Raw genomic sequence first — 15,280 nt, 5'->3', positions numbered from 1 at the left:
GATTTTGTACTGTCTGAGCAGACATATACCTTTGATCTCTGCTTACATGGGTTGAAAATGCTGCTTCAGTGAGGGGAAAAACTGACCAGTCCTGTGTTTTGAATGAACAGCTGTTTGGTACCACGTAGGTTTAGAAAGAAAGGGGAGAAACAAACTCTAAACACTAGAGGCTGCTAGCGTTCAGAAATAAATACTGAGGGTTCCCTGGCTGCATCAGGTGATCCTAATACAGGGTAGGAACTCTCCTCACAACCTTGCCAAAGCTTTCTCAGGCAGGAATTTCCCTGGCCGTCAAGGCTGCAACTAATATACTCTTTAAATACCACTGGGGGGGTGGAAGGGAAGAGTCCCCCACAAGCCACACCTGGCAGCTGATGGTAGCTAAAAGGAGAAGGGGTGTCTCAATCCAGTTCTCTGCTTGACAGAGAGGTGTCTGCTTTCCTTGCCACAGGAGGAGGCAAGCACTGGTAAGGTCCTATTGCAGAAACAGAAAAATTAAAGCACATACTGGGTAAGCTGCCACCCACAGACATCAGCAAGAGAGCCAGGAATAGCTGGAGTGCTTCTCCCAGTAGCTTGTACCATCCCTCAGCCCATTCCAGGCTGGAGTTCTGTACCTATTGCCCATGCCCAAACTAGTAATGCCTTAGCCCACAGTGGTTGCATGAGAAATCTTTTGGCATTAACCAACCTCCCCAGCCCAGCAGAAGCTTGTATTAAAAATTATATTCCAGATATTGAGATTTAAGTCCTCTTAAAAATCAAGCTAGTAATAAAAACATCATACCAGTAAGCCTGTAGGATTCTCTATCATCTTTATTTTGTTGTTAAAACTCAGGATTTATGACAAACATCTTTGTGTAGTGATCAAGAAATGTCTAAATGAATAATTTTTGTTTTCTCTAGCCTACTTTGCCTTTATCATTAGAAGATGGTCCAGTCTGGATAGCTGTGAATGAAGATGGTATCAGCATACTGGAATATAACACTATGGTATGGTGAGGAACACAGTTTAAGAAAAGTAACTTGCCTCCCACAGAAAGACATTTCCCCAAGTCCACCTATAGTCACTTAAAGTTTTTCTTTAACTTCAAATGGATCCAGAAGTTAATTTTTAGAAGTCAGAGGTGAGGGAAGTTAGTGCTATATTTAAACACTACATAAACAAAGTAAAATTACAGCTACAGGGCAAGGTAAGGTTTCATCAAACATCTAACTGCCTCTTGGATGGGCAGCAAACATCCTCATACATCTTGCAAAATCTCAGTGGTACGTGCTTTACTACCACCCTCTGAGATACAAAGAAGTTTGGACTATTGCTCTGAACCAGTGAGGCATAGAGCAAGCTAGGAGAAAACTAGAAATGCCATCCTCCTTTGAGACTTCTCTGCCAGCTATTACCTATAGAGCCAATTACTTATACTCCCTATTACTGCTGGACATCTGGTGTTCTTGCAGTAAGTAGCAAATATATTAGTTTAAGGTGGCCATTTTTTCTTTTACAGAACTATGACTCTTTCAAACTCTCTGTTGTCTGCAGCACTTGAAGGTCTCTTATCCATATTCCTCTGTGCTGACCTTTGGAGGCTGTCGAGATGACTTCATGATTGTAGTCAGTCAAATGAAAGAGAGGAGTTCTGGAAAGAACAGCACTGAAAAACTCCTTTTCACAATGGCAGTTCCAAAGGTAATTACAAAATGAACAGTGAGTTCCTTTCCACCTGGGAGCATCACAGATGGGCATCATGTACAATGGTGCTTCTGGCTGCTGCACTAGTTATACACATTCTGCAAGCTGGAACCTTTAAACAAGACACTGGCTCTACCTGACTCTTAGAGACAGAACTTAATTTCAAAACCCAACAACCCCATGTGAGAAAGTTGCAAAAGTTATGCAGTCAATAGGTTCTAAAAATCAAAGGGCACTCTTACTTCTCATTGACCTACAGTTAATCATTTTCCTTTTTTCCTAGATTGTTGAAGCAACACTTCTTATTGCCAGCTATATTAACTACCGTTCAACACCTTCACTCCTGTCTTCTACACAGCCCTCTCAAAGTAAAACATCTGCCAACAAGCTCTGGGAAAAGGAAAGTCGGTGCTTTGTTCCTTCTGTGCCCCGCAGCACTAAGGGGCCCACCCTGCTCTGAGGGCTCATTCCCAATGACTTTGGGGATTTTGGAGGGTTTTGTTTGTTTCTGGTTTGTAAGGGTTTTTTTTTCCTTTTTTTTTTTTTTTTTTTTTTTTTCCACTGCTCTGCACTGAATTGCAAACTGCTATGATTTTGATGGTTACACACCTTACTTTAATGCATGCCTTGGTTCTTTTTCCATAACAATAGACAAAGCTCCTTAGTGTGAATAGAGGCAGTGTCCCTCCTCCTAAAAAAATCTGTGGAGGAGTTTCCTTTCCATGCCACACTCCATCCAAAGTACCATGCCTCAGGTCATTTGCTGCACAGTGCTCTGGTCACATTGGAGCTGCTCTTTTTCCTTGCACTCATTCTTCTTCCATCTCCTAACCTTACTGCTTTGCTTACAAGCACGTGGGTTTTATTTGATCCCTCCCATTTTTGGCTTCACACCTACCTTCAGATCACTGCACACCATGTGTCTGGAATCTCAGTCCAGAGATTTAAAACTCCTACTTGACCTCTTTTCCTCATCATAGCCCCCTTTGGTTATTATTATTTTCCATCCCTGTTTGCATCCCTCCCTAACTTGCTTGCTTTTTACCTGAATTAGACTGCACCCTGAGTCAGGTTAGAGTGGTACATGGGCTTGAATCTGACTGCAGTGGGCTGAGCACACAGTCTTATTAAAAGTAAAAACAGGTGGTAATGGTTACTGTGACATCTAGCAGGAACCCTGCACAAGGAAGCATCCTGTTGAATACTGCCTGTATCAGGAGCTGCATCTGAACCCAGACAGACACTGGAAAGTCTGTTACCAGAGTGTAAAGATTTACATGATGTAGTGTAGTTTAGACATCACTTCATCTCTGTGCTCTGGTTGTGAATAGCCATCATATTAAAGTTTTTACCAGTGTTTAAATTCAGTCTTGCCTTTCCCAGAACAACTATTAAGAGAGTCTTTTTGCAGAGACCGTAATAGTTTTTATGCAACTGCTCAACACAACCAAGAGGACAATTTAATTTTCCCTAGAGCTGTAACGACTCCTCCCTTAAACTGGTGCCAAAATTGAAAGACAGAAACATCTCCAGGCATGAATGAAAAGTAGTGAGACACTATTCAGAAGGAAGAGGATCTAAACTGACAAGAATAATTCTGGTACAAGTTAAGGGTAATTTCAGATCTGAAATAAGAAGTATAGAATAGAACTCAGTGGTACTCAAGAATATTTTCATCTTTCAATGGTGGAAACCTGGTGTCTTTGCATGTTGAGGACTCTGAAAGACTGTGACTGCAACAGTGTCAGACAATGTTCTGGTTCCTACAGGACTGATGTATTTCAGGAGTTGATGCAGTTCTACACCATAGATGAACACCATTAGATCTCTGCCTTGAGACCAGCATTTTCAAAGGCTTGGTTAATCACTATTGTTGATATTTCAGGATGTGTTTGAAACTGCACATGATCTCAAAGGAAGACAAGGCAAGCAAACGTATTTTCTCTGTCTTTCAGCAACAGGAACAAATCTTCCCAAATCCCCAGTCCAGCTCTACCATTCTGTCTTGACAGAAGCTGCTGGTTTCAAACTCCTGCTTCCTTCACACTACCATAGTGAGTCAGGAAACGTGTACTCAGGTATCGTTCTTCAGACCTCCCCAAAGAATGGGGTTTTTTAAATCTGTTCCAAAGGGATTCAATAGGATTGAGAAGGTTAGTGGATTTTACATAAAAGAAAACCAGCAATTCTTGAAAAAATATTTCAACCTGGCTATTTGAATAAGAAAAAAGCTTCCTTAGCTAAAAAACCTAAGGAAGAATAATGGCACCTTGAAAAATATCACGTGCAACTTCATAATAATTAGGCATTCATGGGCAACTGTTCCAAATTAAAACAGTGTGAATCCAAGCATTAGAAAGCTTTAGTTTGCTATTGCTGAATTCTGTTTGCAAATGAACAACCCAATCAGTGTTTTTCCTCCCTAGTACTCACCACCAATGTTGAAATATCCAACTAACTCACACACAGGGGAGCTAATACTTCAGGAAGTTCTTGTTTCATACATATGGTGGGTGCAAAGCCACAAACTAATAGATAAGAGCATGGGGCAGACAAAATTCATTTTAAGCAATCTCTTATAATTTATAATATTATATTGTCATTTTTGTAACATTAAAAAAAAACAAACAAACAAGCCAAAAACCCAACCCCACCCCATGATGGGCTGTGGAAACGATATGGCAGACACAAGCCAGGAAAATGCTATATGAATAGAGACCTGATTTACACATACTGTAACATAATTATGAATTTAAGGACCATCCCTTAAAATTACAGAAAAGGGTGGAAGCTTTCTGAGCCAAAAACAAGTCTGAGAAGATATTTAGTGTTGTGTTTTTTCCTTAGTTATTTTTAAGACTCTGTATCCTGAGTGGTCAGTATGTATTTTTCCCCCTCTCACACACCATCAGTGATCTTGTATCACTGTGAATACAGAGAGCATTATTCCTCCTCACTCAATCATCTGTGCCTAACAACTGCTCCAGTGGCTGAAGGTGTGTTTGGCAGCCTGCTTCTTCTCTCACACCAGTAACAAAGCTGCTTCAGAAAAAGCAGAGCTGGCATCAGTGCTGGGGATGCTGAAAAGCACAGAGGTCTCCAGTTCACAGTTCAGAGGCTGCAGTTATCCTTAACAGTGCTTAACATTCATGGCTTTAGAGACCTGGATCATGGCAAACAGGAAGGAGAGACACTGAGTAAGCAGGAGATGGCCTGAAGCTCATTATTTTCTGACATAACTGCACTTTAAGTTTAGAAGCATGGCACATAGAGCTTTTTTTTATTATTTCTTATAAATACTCACCAATACTTGAGTATTTCAGGGACCACCCCACTCTGATGGATGCACATATACCTCCTATTTATACCTTACCTGACTTCAACCAACCAGCCCTGTGTAGATAGCTATTTTTTTTGTATGATTCTTTGGTAGAGAAAACAATTCTTATTTTAATCAGTGATTTTGGCAATTACTATTGCTGCAGCATAGAATGAGATTAAGAAAGCCTTCGTTTTCCTAAATGCTGTATGTAAAAAGATGGGAGATACTGTGATATTTCTTTGTTCTTAATAAAATGCAGTTATCATGAATAGAACTGTATTATGCTCAGAATGAAAGAAACTATTTTAAAACCAAAAGAGTCTTGATATAAACAAAAAATGGACAAATGTGTCTGATATCCAGGTACTTAGCTGGTGCAAACCTACCCTATTCTGATTCCTTGTTTCTCTCTGCTGATCCTTTGATGTGGATGACTGAAGTGCACTCCCCTGGGCACAGGATGGCCACACACAGAGTCAGAGAATGGTTTGGGTTGGAAGGAACCTTAGAGATCACCCAGTTCCAACCCCCCTGCATGGGCAGGGACACCTCCCACCAGACCAGGTTGCTCCAAGCTCAGTCCAGCCTGGCCCTGAACTCCTGCAAGGAGGGGCAGCCACAACTTCCTTGGGCAACCTGTGCCAGTGTCTCACCACCCTCACTGTAAAGAATTTCCTCCTAGTATCTAAATCTACCCTCTTCCAGTTTGGAACTGGTAACCCTCATCCTGTCATTACATGCCCTTGTAAAAAGTCCCTCCCCAGCTTTCCTGTAGGCCCCTTCAGGCACTGGAAGGCTGCTTTAAAAGCCTACTGTGAGCCTTCTCCAAGCTGAACAACCCCAACTCCCTCAGTCTGTCTTCATAGCAGAGCTGCTCCAGCCCTCTGATGATCTTCGTGGCCCTCCCCTGGCCTTGCTCCAACAGCTCCATGTCCTTCTTGTTATTGGGAACACCAAAACTGGACACAGTACTCCAGGTGGGGCCTCATGAGGGCAGAGTAGATGGGAAGAATCACTGGCCTGCTGGCCAGGCTTCTTTTGATACAGCCTAGGGTATGGCTGGGTTTCAAATGATGGCTAAAACAATCTTCCAGACTTCCTCCTCTGACACAGCCACTTGGTCAGTTCTTCAATGCATGTTCTCAGGACTTCATGGGATTTTTATAGCACAGTCAATGTTCCCACCACACTCTAAAGCTCAAACACTCTGTCCACTCTGCTGAGACACGGTTTATTTTCTGATGTGTTCTCCCCCCTGCTTAGCAAATCTTCCTGCTGCTATAGGGCTCCTCTTGAGCCCTTGAGCCTTGACCACTTCTCCCCCCCCACGAAGGAACAACCTGGATGAACGTTTTGAACTGAACTCCCCCATTCTCAGTCAAAGCACCTTGGCTGTAGCATTCACATGGTCATGCTTCCAGGGCTGTTAACAGCCAGCTTCTGATCCACCCTTCCCAGTTATGCCTGGACTTGCATTAGGGAGCAGCTTTACTTACTTCAGAGACCCATCAACTTACATTAGAGCAGCACTTAAATTAAAAATCTGGCCAACCCCAACATTTAAAGTACTTATGAGAAATAAAACCATTAAAAAAAAAAAAATCTAGACAATGTTACGCCAGAGCCAGCAGCACATCCCCAAAAGTCTGCCTTGGCCAGCCAGAATATTTCCTGTGACATGAACTAACCTGTGACTTCCAGACTTCATAGCACCACAGCAAAACCCCCACTTTATCTCTACCATATTGATGACGGTGTGGTGCCACAGGTTTTAAGTACAGATTATATAAATGACTGTAGTACAGCACTGTATGCAATGAAGCATGACCCCTTGGCTCCTGCCAATTGGCTGGTTTAGCTCTTGTTTTGATATTTTAATTGTCTCAGTTACATCGCTAAGAAAAAAAAAAAAAAAAAAAAAGAGAGAGAGAGAGAGAGAAAACCAGTTAAAAGTTACAGTAACTTCAACAAAGAAGAATTTCCCAACCTTAAATTACTTCCAAGAGCACAGCTCAATAAAAATTTATTCATAGTCATTACCATAATTTTCAACAACACATTTTCCTCATATTCCCTGAGGAATTGGTGTGGCCTTTTTAATGCAACATCTTTTCCATGTCCTGTGTTGTAGTGAAATGAGGCAACCAGGTGCCACTAATTGCCAGGTAGTGGGCATGAGCTTGTTAAGCCCACCTGTGCCTGATTAGGGTGGGCCCCTACTGCACATGAGCAGGATTAGGGGGCCAATAAAGCTCACACCTGAGGAAGCCAGAGGGGAGGCCACTTTTGGAGCAGTAGCACCGATCCAGGCTGGTCAGCCCTGAGAGCATTAGACTCAGAGCACTATTCGTGAGTTTCTCCTGGAACACCTGGTTGGACCTTGGAGCGCCGTGCCCTAAAAGAGGTTCGTCTTGCTACACTGTGTCATCATGCCCCTTCCCCATTCAGAAATGGGTCCCCATTTTCTCTGTTTTCCTTTTGCTACTTAAGTGCCAACCTGAGCCCTTCTTGTTGCCTTTGATATCCTTCACCGGGCTTTGTCTTTCCTCACCACAGTGTTGCTATATTCCTCCCACGGCACCTGTCCCTGCCTCCAGCTTCTGTGTATTTCCTTTTTGAGTTCTGACAGGAGCAACTTATTCATCCACACAGGCATCCTGGCATTTTCCTTGACTTCTTGCTCAGTGGGATGGGCTGTTCTTGAGCTTGGAGGAGGTGATCTTTGAATATAAACCAGCTTTCTTGGATCCCTCTTCCCTCTAGGGTTCCATCCCCTGGGACTCTTTCGAGCAGATCCCTGAAGAAGCCAAAACTGCTCTTCTAAGCAGTAAACTTCATCAAACGTCATTAAATGCAACAGTGTATTTTAATTTGTTACTTTTTTTCTGAAATCCTCCTGTGGGTTAGAAAGTTACCACCCCACCCTCAGTTTTGGTATTTAGAGTGGTGTATTATTTAAAGAAATAATTTTTTAAAAAGCCAAATTGAAATAAAGAAAATGCACATTTTTTGGCAGTCTGTCCAAGGTTACATTTTTGAGTTTATCAGAACTTCCAGATCCACAAAAGAGTAAACGTTTGATGCATTTTTCTGTCTTCCTTTGCTATATTTCCCCATTATTCTTCTCTGGAGAGGTATTCTGGGTTGATGTGGTGCCGGTTTTGAAGAGCTGGCGGTGAGGGGGGCAGGGATGCCCTCCGTGAGAAGCTGTTGAAAGCTCTCTCGGCTCCGAAATGTCCGCCTCAGGCCATCAGGGACAATGGATGCTCCTCTGCCATTAACATAATAAGTAAGTGGAAAAACCCGGTGATAAAGAGCTCAGAGCAGAGATGGGGAGGGGAGGGCAACATCAGAGGGGAGCAGCGCCGGAGCAGAGAGATGAAGGTCGGTGAGGAAGGAGAGGGAGAAGGTGCCCTGAACAGAAGTGCCGCTACATCCGGCGGTGAGACCACTCCCTGGAACCCATGGAGGATCCCATTGGAGCAGGTGTGGATCTGCAGCCATGGAGGACCCCATGCCAGGGGAGGTGACCACTCCCCAAGCAGCCCGTGGCTCTGCGGGCTGGAGCAGTTTGCTCCTGTGGGACTGCACCTGGCAGGAGGGACTCACATTTGAGGGGTTTGTGAAGGACTTTCTCCCATGGGAGGTACCCCATGTTGGAGTAGGGGAAGACTCTGAGTAATGCTTCTCCCTGAGGAGGAAGGAGCAGCAGAGAACAACCTGTGATGTCCAGGCTGTAACTCCACTCCCTGTCCCCTGTGCCGCTGGGGGGAGGGGCCAGAGGTACCGGGAACAAAGTGAATTGGGCCCGGGAAGAAGGGAGAGGTGGGGAAAAGGATTTAAACGCTGGTCTGTGTTTTCTCTTTGCCCTGTTTTGATGTGCCATGTGTCTCTCCGCAAGTCCTGCTGCCTTGCATTTTTTTACTATTTTGTATCACTCGATTGTGGAGCTGTCTTCTTCTGCTCCAGGATTTCTTGACAGCTTTTGTACACTTCTATCAAGCAGTCCAGACGTGGCTTGGAGCTCTACAATTCAAGTCAAACAATAAGAGAATGAGGCTCTGAACTGGCTTAAGGAGCTGGAAAGTGCTAACTTTCCACTAGTGCCATTTGTCAGGCAAAGAAAGAAAACATGGAGATGGCTGAGGTGAAGCTGACAATCAGAAGCAGATGGGTAGGAGGAATGCAACAAAAAGGTATTTAGTTATCTTTCTCACATTAAGTTAATGGAGAGCATATTTCCTTTTTACATGTTCATTGAGAAACAATTCAGAAAACTCCAGGTGTTTGATGTAAGCTGGTGATACAGGAATGCAAAGCTATTCCATAAGCTGTACCTGCTCTATGAAAAAAAATGCCAGTCCCTAATGCTGTCAGGTCAAAACACGCAGCACCCTTCTGCAGTTTGCCTGAGTCAGCAAAGCAGTTCTCCTCTTTCTCTGCTCTTGCTGCACATTCACAGCATGGAAGAAAATCCACACCTTCCAACCCATCAGCCTCTCCATGAGGCTGTGCCTCCTCTAGAGGCCTACCAAAGTGCATATTTCTGTACATTAATCCAACATTCTAGCTGACCTCCACTCTACCTTCAGGACAGGGAATTTAGACACCTGATTCTTGGCCTCTGCTAGTACTGTCCACAAAAGGACAACAGAAGGTTAACTGAAAGCATCAATTGATTTCACACAAACAGCAAACAATGGTCAAAGTATAATATTTTTCCACCACTGCTAACCTAGATGAGATTAAAACCAGCAAGGAGATGAAAGTTTCCCAGTCCCACAGTTCTTATGGTCCCATGACTTTTGAGCTCCTAGAACAGCATTACTGTGTAAAGTCCACCAAATGCCTCTCCTTGTAAGTGTTCTTTAAGGGAACATTAGGTCAGCTCAGCACAGAAGTGCTCCTGGGCCCAGTGATGCAGTAAATTGTATTTTTGAAGGCTGACATAACTTAGAGGAACCCAGTAAAGGAGACACAATAAATTTACTAATTACTAGCCTTCAAAACTAAGTAGCATATTAACTTACACATTCAAGTGAGAATTACTGACAGGTAATCAATTGCAAACTGACACAGCCCTTTCTGTGCCTCCCTTGCTGGTGGAATCAAGTCTACCAATGCTCAGATATTTCCATAGAAATAAAACTCTCCAAAGTTGCACTAGGGAAAACAAAAATAAACTACATTAATGCCTTGCAGCCTCTTTGAAGCTGGAAGGAGCAGGTATAACTAAAACCAGGTTCCTGAGTGCAGCCAGGATTACATGTTCACTTCCAGCAAGTAATTTCTTTCCCCCCCTTGACTTTGTGTGACATGTTTCATTTATATTACTGCTAGTAGATGCCTTTTCAATTGTGGAACTAAGTTAGCAGCAAGTATCAGTGGAATAGTCTATTTATACCTAGAGGTATTTAGCAGAAGATTGACTGTGTCCAGTCATAAACTGGATGTGGACTCCAAACTGACAGTCACCAACATCAGGTGAATTAAGGACAAAGAGGGCTGGAAGCCTCAGCAGTCTTATGATGTGAGGCACTTCTGCACTGCTTACCACCACTCAAGGACCAGGGCATTGCTGTGTTAGGCACAAAGAATATCCATTCCCAAAATGGCATTATGAACAGGTTAGGAAAATAAGAGAAAGGGGAGACAGGGTGACACTGAAGCAAACAAGTTATTATACATTAAGCAAATTGCTTACAACTTGTACTGTGATCTTTGTCAAGGAGTGAGACAGGGGAAGTCACTTGAATGCCAAAGAGGCTTTTATGAGCTTTTTTGGCACACAGAGCTGAGAGAAAAATCAACTTCAGCATAGTGCTGTAGTTATGATGGTAACACAGAGCATGAGATGACACAGAGGGCTATATGAATCCTCAGAGTAGCCTCCATGAGCCAAAGTCTTCTACTTCATGCAGGCTCCTGGTTGGGTTACACAGCTTCCTATTCTTTGTGTGAAGAGCAAATGAAAAAACCCACCCCTAGCACATAATTCAGTGAGAATTCTCATACCACCCATCCCACAATAATGTAAGACCCAACCTGAAGGCCTAGTAAGGGAGAGGCAACTGTAATCAGAACCCGTAGTGGAATAAAGATACACTTGGACAACTGGAACACACACACAGGATGGAGATCTGGATTTCTCCACCATCCAGTCAAACTCACCTGAAAGAGTGGCACAACCTCAGATATTCCCTGAGGATCTCCAGGGTCCTGGAGGAGGATGCATAGGTAGTAGATAACTTTTTGCTGCAAGACAAAATCACCAGAGTTTGAAAATGCTATGAAAATGCCTGAAGTTATCACAGGAAAAGGATCTGTTTAAACTGACTGGGCTGTAGGCAAATCATCTCAGGCCACAGTCATGTCTATAAATTTATATCTATAGCCTTCCTCCCTTCACACACATTAAAGGAAAAAAAACTTTTTTTTTTCTAGTAACTTTGTAACCTGAAAAGAACCACAGGTGCTGGACGGGTGAAGTCTGCTTTTCTACAGGAGCTTTGCAGAAAACCCCAGAACTTGAAAAAATCATCTCTTCTGTTGTCTTTCTTCTTATTCCTGCCTTGACTATGTACAGAGTTTGGCATCAGGATTTGTAAGAAAGAGTACAACACAAAGAACTAACACCACTAGCTCAGCGTTAGTGGCATTATCTATGGGATGGATTTGCCTTTCTGAGGTGATTTGCTTGGCTTAAGTTCTCCTTTAAAGGTGAGAAAACAGATAGGAAAATAAAAAGAGAGATCTGAAACAGCTGTCAGTGAACCTCTGCTGTGTTTAAGTGCTCTGGTAAGTCACACTCATGAAAACACACTGGCTGTGAGCCCCCAGATACACAAGACAAGAGACTGCATGATTACCATGTGGATGGCTTCGTTGATAACCACATCCTTAACTCGACTCATCTCGATGAAGGTTGTGCTCTCTTTCCCTGAAGCATAGGATGAAGTCACCTGTATCCCAAGTGAGCCAATGACCAGCAGTGATTCCTGGTCAATTTTCACAAAGTGCAGGTATATGATCAGGCCAATTAGTGTGATGAAGATAGCAGCAGAAAGCACCAGACTATTCTGTAACACAAGCCAAGGAAAAACAGAGCTCTGGTCTTAAAATGAGTTGAACCCAGCTTTAGACAAAGCATATTGCACAATAAATTACTATATTTAAGCTACAGTTATGAGGCAATTTTACTTAAATGGAATCCTCTTGTTCACCTCTTATTATCATATGTGTAATGAGACTTAAAAAACACTGGCCTGGTGGTTTTCTGCTTACATACTGCAAGTCGAAATTTGTTCAAACCACACCTCTCTTCCTGCCTTTAACACCACTCCAGAGAGCATTTGTTTTCTCCCATGCTTTGCCTAAGGACAAATATCTTTTGCATGCTGCAGTCTTGGGACTGCTGTTACATAAAATAATACATAACGGATGAAAGTCAGTAATAAATCCTAGAGGTCTGCAAACCACCACCTACTTATGTAACATTTTAGAGAGCTCCAGGCCAGGCACCCATACATCAGAAGCATAACTGACCCTTCCCAAAGCACCAGAACTCCATGGGCTACCACTCAAGCTGGGCCTGCATCACCATGTGAGATAAAGAAGACATGGGCACAGTCAAACAGAAAGGATACAGGATTTCTCTGAAATTTTGATATCACAGAAAAAATCCAAAACAATAACAGTGCTAAATTACAGACACTGGGATCGACAAAAAGAGAAACTTCTAGATCTGGTTTCCTGGCAGAAAGGAAGGACTTAAGTCACTTGCACATGACTGCATGAGCATGTATAAAACCAAGGAGGGAAGACAGTGGTAACCTCTGTCTGGGGTGTACGCTTTTGTAACAAATAAAATTTAAACACAGATTCCTTTCATCTACAAGAATGTGAACCATCTTTTTGGATCAGAAACCTGTCAATTGAGTCATGTCACAATCTCTGTCTTCATTCCTTGGGAAAGATACTGACAAAAATTAAGTGCAACAGTCATAGTGTTGGTCTTAATGACCAGTGGTTCTCCAGTCAAGCTATTTACTTTAATCTGGAGACAACAGATCTGGATCTAGAGGCTGGTCCTTTTCTGCAAGTGCAGGTCAAAAATAAGACCACTAAGTTAATACTTGTGGATTTTTCAGCAGCTTTTAAATTTGCACTGCCAAGGTGGTACTGCCTCAGATGAAACGTGAAGCAAGTAGATGCTATTCATAGAATCATAGAATTAGCTGGGTTGGAAGGGACCTCAGAGATCATCAAGTCCAACCCTTGATCCACTACCGCTGCAGTTCCCAGGCCATGGCACTGAGTGCCAGTCACTCAGCAACATCCCTTTGGGGATTAGCAGTCACTCACCTTCTTCAAATATATCCCTTATTCCAAACTCCCGCAGTTCATCTCCCCAAGTAAACATCTGTTATTTCGACTCCGAAGAATGCATTAGGGGTCACTCAACACCCATATTCAACACCCAACACATCTATCCTATTCAGCAAGAGGATGCAAACCAACAGAGGCATCCTAGAACCCACCTCCAGGCCACAGCCTGTGGACTCTTAGCCCCTGCTTAGCACAACTCTCTCCTTTTCACCACATACTGTTCACGACCCATCGCCCCAGTGTTCCTGGAGCGTGGAGGAGGCCCAGGATACACGGGCACCGCCTTCCCACCGACTGTGGCCACCTTGTTTGGCCCACCTAACCCACGCCCCTAGACCAGGTCGGCAAGGGCCGTGTGGCTCCCTCCGGAGCCGCCCACAGCCCCCGCTTGCCCCCTGGTATTGCCGCGGGACACAGCCCGACGGGCGCAGCGATTGGAGCCGCGGAGAGGTGTGAGGGGCGGCGGGAAGGGGCGAGGCCGGCGGGCCGAGGGGCGGGGGGTGTCGGGTACCTCGCTGAGCACGAAGAGCCCGTAGGCCGCCAGCCAGACGGCGGAGGTGGCGGCGCTGAGGGAGCGGAGCTGCAGGCGTGGGCAGCGCACAGACAGCTCCCGGCAGGAGGCGCTGTGCTGGCGGCGCCGCAGCGCGATGGGCGCCCCCGAAGCCGAGCGGTACCGCCGCTCCTCCATGCCGCCCCCCGAGCGGTACCGCCGCTCCTCCATGCCGCCCCCCGAGCGGTACCGCCGCTCCTCCACGCCGCCCCCGGAACCGCCGCGCAGCTGCCCAACCCCTACGGGTGCTCGGGCCCGGCCGCACAAGCACACGCTTCCGGCGCTCCGCTCGCTCGCCGCGGGAAGGGAGGGTGCTGCGGCGGTGGGCGGGCGTCTCGCCGCTTCGCTCCCCGCCCTCCACACGCGGTCGCGGGGGGTCTGGGAGCCCCGTCCGACCTACGCGGAATCCAGCGCGAAGCCCCCGCGGGGCGGCGGGCGCGGTGAGCGCGGCCGAGCGGGAGGAGCCTCGGCGGAGGTGAGGCGGGGGGAGCTCCGGTCCGGAAGCTGGGGTGTCCCCCCGGGGCAATTGGCGTCTGACCCGCAGCACCCCGCGCGGTGGCCCCGCTCTGCCCCGAGGCGGTGCCACGGTGTTGTCTCGCTCGGTTAAACCGCGTCAGGCCTCTCACCTTAGTCCTGATCTACATCGGGAGCTCCTGCCGTTGGCAAACGCTGGTAATTCACTGCTGGCTCCCTCTGTGCTTTTAATAACATTTGGAAACAACGCAGGTTTTAGTGATGTATGTCTCTTGCCACGATGAAAAGAGACTAGGTCTTTCCATTTGTCTTTTACCAATCCTTACTGTATTAGTGTTTATTTTTGTATCCTTTATTATAAGGTCTTTGGGGGTGTTTTTTTTTTCAGTAATGTTTTTTATGTTTTTTTTTCCAAAGTTTAAAGGAGTGTTTTCTGTTTCTTTGCTGTCTATGCACATCATAAATTAGAGATCTGGCTTTCTGTACAGAGACTTAATGAGTGTTTGTATCGTGTTCTCTTTAATACTTCCCAATTACTATTTTTTAATGACTTACCTGGCACTGACATAAAGCTACAGCTCTGTAACTCACTTGCCCTTTGTTTTTTTTTATTATTCCCCCTCTCCCACAGTCTTGGAGTGTGCCCGTTAGCTTTAACTGCAGATACAATCTTCCTGTGAGCGATTCACTCCATTTTGTGGATCTCAAAAGATAAAAGGTAAGCCAGCCTACAGAGAAAAAATAACGGTAAAGAACTGCAGAAATGCAGGAAGAAAATGCTGTAGTCACAAAGAGAGTGCAAGAAGTTTATAGATGAAGTGAAAGTGGAAAAAACCTAATAAATTTAAAGCAGAGA

The 15,280-nt window shown here is 44.8% G+C and overlaps 2 protein-coding genes across 4 annotated transcripts in view; one reads left to right on the top strand and one right to left on the bottom strand.

Annotated features, from left to right (window-relative positions):
- The window catches only part of PLEKHH1 (pleckstrin homology, MyTH4 and FERM domain containing H1), a 48,829-nt gene extending 46,128 nt beyond the window's left edge, over positions 1 to 2,701 (top strand). For 2 of the 3 annotated variants that reach the window (XM_071744438.1, XM_071744436.1), the window contains exons 27-29: positions 907 to 993; positions 1,541 to 1,687; positions 1,974 to 2,701. In XM_071744438.1, the coding sequence (XP_071600539.1) occupies positions 907 to 993; positions 1,541 to 1,687; positions 1,974 to 2,150 (411 nt within the window). In that variant the 3' untranslated portion in view covers positions 2,151 to 2,701. Of the gene's footprint in view, positions 1 to 906; positions 999 to 1,540; positions 1,688 to 1,973 lie in introns of those variants that run through there. The other variant, XM_071744437.1, reaches the window with a different exon arrangement.
- A 4,304-nt stretch (positions 2,702 to 7,005) lies between these two features.
- On the bottom strand, positions 7,006 to 15,020 carry PIGH (phosphatidylinositol glycan anchor biosynthesis class H). Its single transcript, XM_071744465.1, has 4 exons — positions 13,912 to 15,020; positions 11,882 to 12,091; positions 11,184 to 11,267; positions 7,006 to 9,038 (listed from the first exon to the last, which is right to left on the bottom strand). The coding sequence occupies exons 1-4, from the start codon at positions 14,119 to 14,121 to the stop codon at positions 8,937 to 8,939; spliced, it is 606 nt and encodes a 201-aa protein (XP_071600566.1). The 5' UTR covers positions 14,122 to 15,020; the 3' UTR covers positions 7,006 to 8,936.
- Between the last annotated feature and the right edge of the window lie 260 nt (positions 15,021 to 15,280).

Source organism: Heliangelus exortis, chromosome 5 (genome assembly GCF_036169615.1).
Source record: "Heliangelus exortis chromosome 5, bHelExo1.hap1, whole genome shotgun sequence".
In the NCBI taxonomy this organism is placed as follows: domain Eukaryota; kingdom Metazoa; phylum Chordata; class Aves; order Apodiformes; family Trochilidae; genus Heliangelus; species Heliangelus exortis.
The sequence above is the reverse complement of the archived record's forward strand: the minus strand, read 5'-3'. Positions and strand labels throughout refer to the sequence as shown.